We start from the raw sequence: 9941 nt of genomic DNA on the forward strand, positions 1-9941 counted from the left end.
ATATAGTGTACTCCAGCAAGCAAATCGAATGTACCTTTGTTCATACTTTGCGCAATGAAACGTTTCAACATTAGTATGCCTAAGTCATGTTCTATTTTCTTAGACCCCTTTTTTTCTGCCACTAGTTTTCTTCCTTTTCAATTTGTGTGTCCGTTGGGTTGCTTCACTTCCTTGTCATCATTAATTAATAATTATGTAGGTGATTAAATTATTTTATATTAAAAATATAATGTTTGAATTTTTTTTTAAAAAAAATATTTTATCCAAACATGATATGACTTTAATTGTAATTTTATCGTTTTAAAATAAATATATATTTGTTATATCCAAAAAACATTACTACTAATTTTGATTTAAAAAAATACTTCTACAACTTCATTTAAACACAAACACTCACAAAATATAAGAATGATATATTTAAAAAAAAAAAAAACTAAATATAAAAATAACATTAATCTGACATTTTCTCCATCATCCAAGAATTTACAACTACTATGATCTATGTCACACAGATTTCAGAAATTTTAAGTTGGATTCCTTCATTATCCAAGGATTTAAATATAGACATTGCAACAGTTATTGTAACATAACATAACAAAGTCGAGAACAGTGTCTGTATTTTCATATAACAGTTAACATTTGAGTAGAAAATCTAAGACTTCTACCTAACCACAGCAGTTGTTTTTCTGAGAAATTGGTTGTCCCTTCATTTGAACAGTTTCTGACGAATTACTAGCAGTTGGTTGGCTTCCCATCCTACAGGTAGGTTCCAAAACATCACACAATCAATACTTTTCCATAATAGATTACATGCTACTAAATGTAAGATGATTCGTGTAATAGAACATTAACACTGCATAAAAATCTAGCACACGTTTAAGAAGAAAAGGGGCATAAACTTATCATGGCCTTTCAATATTTTTTAGTGTTGAAATCTCCACAAAAGTAATCAAAGAACAAAAAATCACAGTTTTTATTGGCCTATGTAATCTGGTAACGGTCTCAAATGAAAAAGAGGGGAAGCAAGAAATATTAGATACTTCTTCTTAATCTCTGCTGCCATAGTTAAGAAAGCCTGCTCCACATTGATTGAATCTTTAGCACTTGTCTCAAGGAAAGGGATGCCAAGCTCATCTGCAAATGCCTGTCATATATGATTATAACACAATAATGTTAGACAAACTATGGTTTTCTTACTCTTCTCTTATTTTACATGGAGATTTAACTAATATTTAAATATTTAATTACTGTGGAATCACTCGTTTACTTCTTTGAGTAAACAATTCTATATTCATTAATCAGTAATAACTACTGAAACATATCACAAGACGAACATGTGCTCCTAAAGGAAATAGGAAACATTACATGCTAACACATGGAAGGTTACCTAAACATGATCTAGACCTTAGAGTAAAAACTTCTGTTGAATAATAAACATGCTGAAAGAAAACATGTATGAAAAGGTACAAAATTAATTGGAAAAAAAAAAGGAAAAACTTCCAAGAAACAAGAAAATTGCTCAATGAATGTGCACAGGAAAACAAAAAGATACTTAGACATTTACCTTAGCAGTTTGAGTGTCAACAACCTTATTCTCAACTAAATCACATTTATTGCCCACAAGAAGCTTGCAGACACTGTCACTAGCATATCTATCTATCTCATGCAACCACTGCTTCACATTGTTGAAGCTTTCCATCTCGGTAACATCATAGACAATCTGTCACAATCCCGAACTCCATAATTTTAGAAGTTTGCTTTAAAAACAAGTTTATTGGTGCTAAGGCAAGCATGCATTTCTAGCTTCAGAGGATTCATATGACAAGAAAGTTACTTACAATAATTCCATGTGCTCCCCTGTAATAACTGCTTGTTATAGTCCTAAAGCGCTCCTGACCAGCCGTATCCCACTAAACAAATTAAATAGAGAAAGTATCAGACATCAATTCTTAGGAAGAAAGATGGTGTCTTGACTCTTGAACACTGGGCACCATCATTGATCCTTCTTTCAATGATTTGCAGTGAGACGAAATGAATCATGCAATTGAGTTCTAATTACAAAGACATCTAGAAAATACATCAAAACAGACACATTCAGCCTCAAGAGTGCAACTATAAGAAAGAAATGCAATGTTACCATGTGGCCACCATAATCAGAGACTGGAGCACACCGTTATAACACAATGGTTATGACCATGCTGAACTTTACCGAAATTGGTTATGTCAAAATCACACAGACAGATAGGACACATGAAGAGAAATCAAGAATTCATTATCGTTGTTTATGCTGTACACATTCCATGGACCACAGTCCACAGATTACTACGCCAAAGGTGAGTAAATTTGTAATCTGAGGGATGTGGGGCATTATACTCATAATAGGATTGGTTTTAATGAGAAGAAAGTACAAACCTAAATATAGTTGAAACCAAGCCACATATATAATAATAATAATAATAATGGAACTAAAAGAAGCCATGGCATGTGCGTTAATTGTTTTGTTTAAAACATAACGAAGCTTCTTCATTTTAGTATATAGTTTTGGGGCTTTTGCAAGATGGGACATGTATAGTTAGATCACCGACGGAAACAAGGGTTACAAACAGAAAAAAAAAGGCCATAGAAATTGACATAATATTTTTAAAAAAAAAAATACTCACAATCTGCAGCTTGATGGTCTTCCCTTCCAGCTCCACAGTTCTGATTTTCTGAAAATAAATAAATAAATAATAGAGTGAAATTATAATGAGTATTGAGAAACGCGTAAACAGTGAAGCAAAGTAACAAATGGAAAATATTAGGTTACATACGAAATCAACTCCAATGGTGCTGATGTAGCTGTCGATATAAGAATCATCCTGAAGAAATTAATCAAAGACAGAGAACGGGTGAACAATTAGAAGAAGAGGAAAAAAGAGAGTGAAAAGGAGGGTTTTACAGCGAATCTGAGGAGGAGGCAAGATTTTCCAACGGACGAGTCACCGATTAGTAGAAGCTTGAAGAGGTAATCGCTGTCAAATCCATTCAAATTACAACAATTAATTAATAATTAAACTTAAAAAGGGGAAAGAGAGGAAAGGAAACTCACTATTCGTTGCTCATTTTTGAAAGGAATGAAATGAAATGAAAGGAAAGGAAACTAGCTCTCTCTACTCTTCTTCCTTGCTTGCTTGATCCGTTGCAATGGTCAAATTAAATGATTGCTTCTTTTCTTGTTCTTTATACACCTTTTGTTAAACAAGTTCTGTCGACAGCAACAAGGTAAATACTCAATTAAACTACTAATTACCTTTTAATTCTTTCTTAAGTACTAACAAATAAACAGCAGAGAAAGAGACGTTACAGTTTCAGACTGGTAGCGGTGCGGCCTCAACACTCCCACAAACGACGCAGTCCACTTTGCCAAGAAATCTCATTGAAAAACATTTTATATGTGCTGTCATGTGTTGGGAAAGAAAAAAAAAAGGAAAAGAGAAACGTGTTTTACTAATCATTCACTAGCAAAAATTACTTGGCCTAAGTATATGAAAAAACTGTCTATCAACCTTTTTTTATAATAATTAGTTGATATTTTTTTAGATTGGTAAAAGATTATTTTTTTTAATGAAATAATAAATAAATATCCCACAACAATACCAAGAAACAAATGTTTTTTTTTTAATTCCTATATATTCTCCTAGACTTGGGACTAATCTGCAATAAATTTGAGTTTGTTTAAACGGATTATTCAACTAACTTTGACACCAATTAAAACAAATATTATATTGTTCATAGGTCTTCGTTTTGTGCTGAGTGCTTTGTTTTTTTGTCATCGGGCGGAGTGCTTTGCTTTTTTATTTCATTATTTGGGTTTGGATATATGGACTTTTGCTTAAAGCCGAACTAATGATATCTAGCCCTATTTGGATGCCTAAGGCCCAATCTAGCCAGTGTATGCCAAAAACCAACAACATGACAAGATAAAAAAAAAAAAACAAACATAAAAATCTTTCTTTTGGTGAAGAATAAGGTTGATGATTCAGATTGGTTTAGTAAAATTTTTTAAATAAGTACTCGTGTTTTTAAAAAGTACAAGTATGTTATTTTTTATTTGGTAAATCAAAAATGAAAAAACTCGTATACTTATATTTTAAATTTTTAANATTTTATACATTAATTAATATCTAAATTTAATTCTTATATTAATATTTATTATAATATTTTTAAATTTTAAAAATTATTTTATTAAATATATTTATTTTTACTTATATTTATTAAAAATTATTTTTAATTTAATTTACCAAATACACGAATACTACCACTTTTCAAAAAATGACTATGAACAACCGCTGAGAAATATCATACATTTATATTATTCTTTATTTTTTATTTTTAAGTAGAATAGTGAACGTAGTATATCTATACATTTATGCTATCCCTTTGTCTTTTAACATTTTTTTCCTCATTGAATCAGTCGTCGGAAAATAATTTCCACACAATTTGCTCCTTAATTTCTCATGAGTCATGACTTTTCGAGTCAACATAAAAATCAAGGTCCCGACTTGCATTGAATGTTGTGAAAACTAAGGTAAATTCCAATTCTTCGTTGACTTTAAGCTATGCATTTGCATATATATGCACACGTTTTCCACTGTTAGTTTTCATGCACACAAGGTATATGATAAAATTATGCTTAGAATCAAGAACAACTAGTTACCAATTCCGTTTTAAAGCACAACAAAAATTTTGTTCTTCCATGCATGCAATGATGTTTCTTGAGCAGAAGTATAACCTAATGTTCTGTTTCTTCCTAGCTTTACTTCCATTTGCCAGTGTTGGTCAGAGCCATAAGAACATTTCATTGGGTTCTTCCCACACTGCACAAGCAGGTAATTCCACTTGGGCAGTATCACCATCTGGTAACTTTGCAGTTGGTTTCCAACAGATTGAGGAGAATGGGTTCTTGCTATCCATTTGGTTCAACCAAATACCGGAAAGGACCATTGTTTGGTCAGCTAATGGAGGAAACCTTGCACCAAAAGGTTCCAAAGTTGAGCTTACCTCAGATGGATTTTTCTTGCTGAATGATCCCACCGGCAACCGAATATGGTCTGCTGGATCCTCCGGCAGTGGAACATCCCATGCTGCCATGGTTGATACCGGCAATTTCGTGTTGGCGAGTCAAAGCACCGAGTACTTATGGCAAAGTTTTGATCATCCCACTGACACAATCTTACCAGGACAAGTTCTAAATCAACCAAGTACTCTTGTTTCTAGATATTTGGAAACAAATTACTGAAGTGGAAGATTTAAGTTTATATTAAAAGATGATGGGAACCTTGCACTTTATACTACACATTATCCGTGGAGCTCTTCAAATTTTAATTATTGGAATACACATACTTCTGGCAGTGACTTCTCATTGGTCTTCAAGCAATCTGGGGTTCTTTTCCTTCGGGCAAACAATGGAAGCATAATCAGCATGATATCACCAAATACTGCTTCCACCCAAGATTTCTACCAGAGAGCAGTGCTTGAATATGATGGAGTTTTCAGGCACTATGCCTACCCGAAGAGCAGTAACTCCAATACAAGAAGCTGGAAGATGGCATGGTCAACTGTTTATTACTTACCGCCAAATATCTGCTTGGATATTAGGGAAGATTATGGCAGTGGAGCTTGTGGATTCAACAGTTATTGCACTTTTGATGATGGGAAAAAGAGTTGCCATTGTCCATCTGGATATAGCTTCATTGATCCAGCTGATGTGATGAAAGGATGCAGACCGGACTTTGATTCACAAAGTTGTGATGGATCTTCCCCAGAAACAGATCTTTTTGATTTCTATGAGATGGAAAATACAGACTGGCCTCTGACAGATTATGAATATTTTGAGCAAGCGAATGAGGACTGGTGCAGACAGGATTGCTTGAGTGATTGTTTCTGCGCTCTTGCCATTTTTAGAGGTGCTGGGTGTTGGAAAAAGAAGTTACCCTTCTCCAATGGAAGGAAAGATCCCAGTTTTCAAGCAAAAGCTCTGTTAAAGATAAGAAAAGATAATTCTACCTTCAAATGTGAGGGTCCAGTTAGAAAGAAAGATCAATCTAAGCTGATTATAGTTATCTCCGTGCTTCTAAGTAGTTCAGTGTTAATGAACTTGCTCCTATTAGTGGCGGGATTTTCAGTTGTATACTGGTGGAGATCTAAGAGTTCTAAGGCAAATCAACCTAGCCAATCCATTGTAGGCACTTGTCTTAGAAGTTTCACTTTTGAAGAGTTGAGGAAGGCAACGAATGGGTTCGAGGAGGTGCTTGGTCAAGGGGCATTTTCAACTGTCTAAAAAGGAGTTTCATTTGATCCTACCCGGAGCCACATTGCAGTTAAGAAGCTAAACAACATGGTCAAAGAAAATGAAGAAGAGTTCAAAACAGAGGTAAGTACATTTGGTAGGACAAATCATAGGAATTTGATCCAACTCTTGGGATTTTGCAATGAGGGAGACCACAGAATGCTTGTATATGAGTTCATGAGCAAAGGTTCTTTGGCAAGCTTCCTTTTCGACACCACCGAAAGGCCTAGTTGGTTTCAGAGAATGCAGATAGCATTGGAGACAGCTAGGGGAATCTTGTATTTGCATGAAGAGTGTAGCACTCAGATCATACACTGTGACATTAAACCTCAAAATGTTTTGCTTGATGAATCTTTCACTGCTAAGATATCTGACTTTGGCTTAGCCAAACTTTTGAAAATTGGTCAATCTAGAACCAATACAAGGATAAGGGGAACCAAAGGGTATGTTGCCCCTGAGTGGTTTAGAAACATGCCAATTACCATCAAGGTTGATGTCTACAGTTATGGAGTGCTATTACTAGAGATCATTTGTTGCAGGAGGAGCTTTGAAGCAAATGCTGAGAATGAGAACCAGATGGTGCTGACAGATTGGGCCTATGATTGTTTTCATGAAAGGAAACTTGATTTATTGGTGAAAGATGACAAAGAGGCCTTAGCTGACATGAAGATGGTGGAAAAGTATGTGATGCTTTCTTTATGGTGCATTCAGGAGGATCCATTACTGAGGCCATCCATGAAGAAAATCTTGCAGATGCTTGAAGGGTCTATAGATGTACCAGCCCCTCCTGATTTACCTTCATTGATAACTACCATCAGTCTGTAGCTTAATGCATTTGGCTAATAGCCTAATACTGTTTCATTTTCTTTTGTTGTATTGTCACTCTTTCAAATAAAAGTTCTTGCGTCTATTAAGGTGTATTATATTATCTATTTTCTTGTGTTCTAAACATAGATCAGGTTTGGAATATGGCTAGTCAATTATGAAAGCCAATGTTCCATCATATTTATTTAAGAAATGTAAAAGAGAACAAATTGAGGTATAAATATTAATGGTGAGTTCATATAGATATTTAATGTAGATATCAATGTCAAGGAGGTTGGGGTAATTTATTATTATTTTGTGCCTATCATACCTTATTAGATAGATTAATATATGACAGGAACTTTGATAGCTTATCATGATGAGAGGACTAGTATATATACATATTCATTGTTAATTTATTAATTTTTTATTAATATTTTTTTGTTATTAAATATTTTAAAGGGTAAAGTATATTTTTTGTTCTTTAAGTTTAATAAAAGTTTCAAAAATACTTTTAAGTTTTATTTTATTTCAATTTTGTCTTAAAAGTTTTCGATTTGCATTAAATATACCTATGACGACTAATTTTTCAAAAAATTTGAAGTCAATTCAACAACAATTTTATAAGAATAACTTTCAACACAAGCAAATTAAGCATAATTTTCATGTATTATTATTAGATTGATGTTAAATTTTTTAAAAATTTAGCCATTAAAAATATATTTGATGCAAATAAAAAACTTTTGAGACAAAATTAAAACAACATAAAACTTAAAAGTATTTTTGAAACTTTTACCAAACTTCGAAGATAAAAAATATACTTTATTCTATTTTAAATATTATATTCCCTCAACTTGCATTCTATTTTTATTCTTGCAAGTTTCTTCACTCATCACTCATAGGAAAGAAATGGTAGTGTTAGGGACGTTTAACTCCATAGATATCGTTGTCATGGTGTTATTTACAATAATGTCAAGCATCCAATTAGGAGGGAGGTTTATGCATTATTATAATAATATAATATAAGTTATAAAAATGATGGAGTTCCTTTCTATGCTGAGTCAAGGGAAAAAAAGTTAAATAATGAAGTTAAACTTAAGTTATATACCACCAAATAATTACTGTTTAAAATATTAACAAAAAAAATTGCATACATACCAACAGACATACAGAGATGGTTCACCAAATTGTTTGAGGGTTCAATTCAACCTTCTATTTGCATTAATTACAGCTGAACTTATGAATTGATAAGTCAACTGGGGATGTATAAACAAATATATATGTCACGCTTGAATTATAACTATCTATATATTCAATTATTTTTGTAAATTTTTGTAATATAAATTTTATTTGAATTGTTTTAAGGAAAATGAAGGAAGATTGAAATGTATACACTAGGATATTACAACTTACTAAAAGATTGTCTGGTTTAATTAATTAATTAATAACTAGTGACAATGAAAAGTTGAAAACTAATAGTTCTTTTGATTGGATAATAATTGGACCCAGTTCACTAGTGATACCGCTTCTTTACAAGTTACAAATATGAAGGACAAATTTATGATGGAGAAATAGTTGAGGATAATTAACTAAGGTAATTAAGAATTAAGAATTCAATATAAAGCGAAACGCACGTAATCATAAAGTATAGTTTATGATATTTAATTTAAGATTCAATAATAGCTTAGTCCAAACGTGAGACAAAAAAAAAGGTTCCCAATAATTCAACCCCAAAAGGAACGTTTTCAATCTGTGGGCGTCGCAGTCGCATTATTTTTTTTTTTTTTGTTGGGTGCAAAATCTTTATTCAAATGCAACTTTACTTGTAAAGAATTAAAGATGCTAATAGTAGAAGACATTACAAACTTAATCTAGCAATAGCTTCGTTTCTAAATAAGCTTTTTATTCATGCTGAAAAAAAAATATTTTTTATTTAACATATTTTTAATATAAATTTTTTTTTTATTACATATTTTATATTAATACCTAAGTTAATATTTATTTTTGGTGTATATATACCCATACTCATCATATTCACTTTATAGGCATATATTGGTAGCATGTGGAGGTACGTATATCTACGTAGGGATGGTAAAATTTTCCGAGACGCAGGAATTCCTGCGAGAATTGCCTCGAATGAGGATCCGATTATGAGAAATTTTTTCTGTGGGGATGAGAATGGGGGACAAAATTCTCTCGAGGCAGACGCGGGGATCCGAGCGGGGATCCCCGCCCCATCCCCGCTAATCCCTGAAGTTCATAAATTTACTGAATTGTCCGTAATAATTTATTTCTCATATATATTTTTTAGTCATTTCACACACACACACATACACACACACACACACACATATATAGAAACCCAAAACTTCTAATCCTTATTTGCATAACTCTTCTTCAATTCAGAAATCATTAACGCTGTCCATACTCTATCCAACCCCTCTGCAGCCACCCTCTCGCCGCTTTCCCTTCTCACCGCATTGTCACACCTCATCTTGTCATGATCCTCACTGCGTTGTGCTCTCTATTTGCGGCGTTCCTTCCGTAACTTTGTCGTCGTGTCCATTCTTCTCTCTGTGTTGCCGCGTCTCCCACCTTGTCCACTTCTCTATCCTCTGGCTCGCCATTGCGTTCCCCCACTGCGTCATTTCGAAAGAAGTTGCCATCTTATCGTTTAGATTTTTTGTATAAAAGGGATAAGTATGATTTTGGTCCCCACGGTAGAGGCTGAAAATTTATTTCGTCCCCCAACTTTTCTTCGCTCTAAAATGGTCCCCAAAGTTTCAGTTTGTTTTAAAATCGTCCTTCG

General features: G+C 33.2%; 4 protein-coding genes across 4 annotated transcripts; 3 read left to right on the forward strand and 1 right to left on the reverse strand.

The window, feature by feature from the left end:
- Nucleotides 1-430: 430 nt before the first annotated feature.
- Nucleotides 431-3475, reverse strand: LOC107482647 (ras-related protein RABD1). Its single transcript, XM_016103174.3, has 9 exons — nt 3344-3475; nt 3089-3244; nt 2939-3011; nt 2811-2858; nt 2661-2708; nt 1839-1910; nt 1565-1720; nt 1041-1144; nt 431-756 (listed from the first exon to the last, which is right to left on the reverse strand). The coding sequence occupies exons 2-9, from the start codon at nt 3100-3102 to the stop codon at nt 666-668; spliced, it is 606 nt and encodes a 201-aa protein (XP_015958660.1). The 5' UTR covers nt 3103-3244; nt 3344-3475; the 3' UTR covers nt 431-665.
- A 1191-nt stretch (nt 3476-4666) lies between these two features.
- On the forward strand, nt 4667-5278 carry LOC127746533 (G-type lectin S-receptor-like serine/threonine-protein kinase RLK1). The gene has a single exon (XM_052260088.1). It carries the CDS (start codon nt 4736-4738, stop codon nt 5276-5278), a length of 543 nt encoding a protein of 180 aa, XP_052116048.1. The 5' UTR covers nt 4667-4735.
- Nucleotides 5279-5461: 183 nt separating this feature from the next.
- On the forward strand, nt 5462-6319 carry LOC127746532 (G-type lectin S-receptor-like serine/threonine-protein kinase LECRK3). The gene has a single exon (XM_052260087.1). The coding sequence runs from the start codon at nt 5462-5464 to the stop codon at nt 6317-6319; it is 858 nt and encodes a 285-aa protein (XP_052116047.1).
- A 57-nt stretch (nt 6320-6376) lies between these two features.
- On the forward strand, nt 6377-7153 carry LOC107482645 (G-type lectin S-receptor-like serine/threonine-protein kinase LECRK2). Its single transcript, XM_052260415.1, has one exon. The coding sequence runs from the start codon at nt 6377-6379 to the stop codon at nt 7151-7153; it is 777 nt and encodes a 258-aa protein (XP_052116375.1).
- Nucleotides 7154-9941: the final 2788 nt, after the last annotated feature.

Source organism: Arachis duranensis, chromosome 4 (assembly GCF_000817695.3).
Source record: "Arachis duranensis cultivar V14167 chromosome 4, aradu.V14167.gnm2.J7QH, whole genome shotgun sequence".
NCBI classification, from domain to species: Eukaryota; Viridiplantae; Streptophyta; class Magnoliopsida; order Fabales; family Fabaceae; genus Arachis; species Arachis duranensis.

What these genes read in the sequence shown, in the direction of transcription:
- LOC107482647 (XM_016103174.3), bottom strand. An exon ending in GGGGAGCACATGGAATTATT is followed by an intron (nt 1,721 to 1,838) that starts GTAAGTAACTTT and finishes GGATTGTGACAG; the next exon opens with ATTGTCTATGATGTTACCGA. An exon ending in TTGACACTCAAACTGCTAAG is followed by an intron (nt 1,145 to 1,564) that starts GTAAATGTCTAA and finishes CATATATGACAG; the next exon opens with GCATTTGCAGATGAGCTTGG.
- LOC127746533 (XM_052260088.1), top strand. Translation starts at nt 4,736, where the DNA reads ATGCATGCAATGATGTTTCTTGAGCAGAAGTATAACCTAATGTTCTGT.
- LOC127746532 (XM_052260087.1), top strand. Translation starts at nt 5,462, where the DNA reads ATGATATCACCAAATACTGCTTCCACCCAAGATTTCTACCAGAGAGCA.
- LOC107482645 (XM_052260415.1), top strand. Translation starts at nt 6,377, where the DNA reads ATGGTCAAAGAAAATGAAGAAGAGTTCAAAACAGAGGTAAGTACATTT.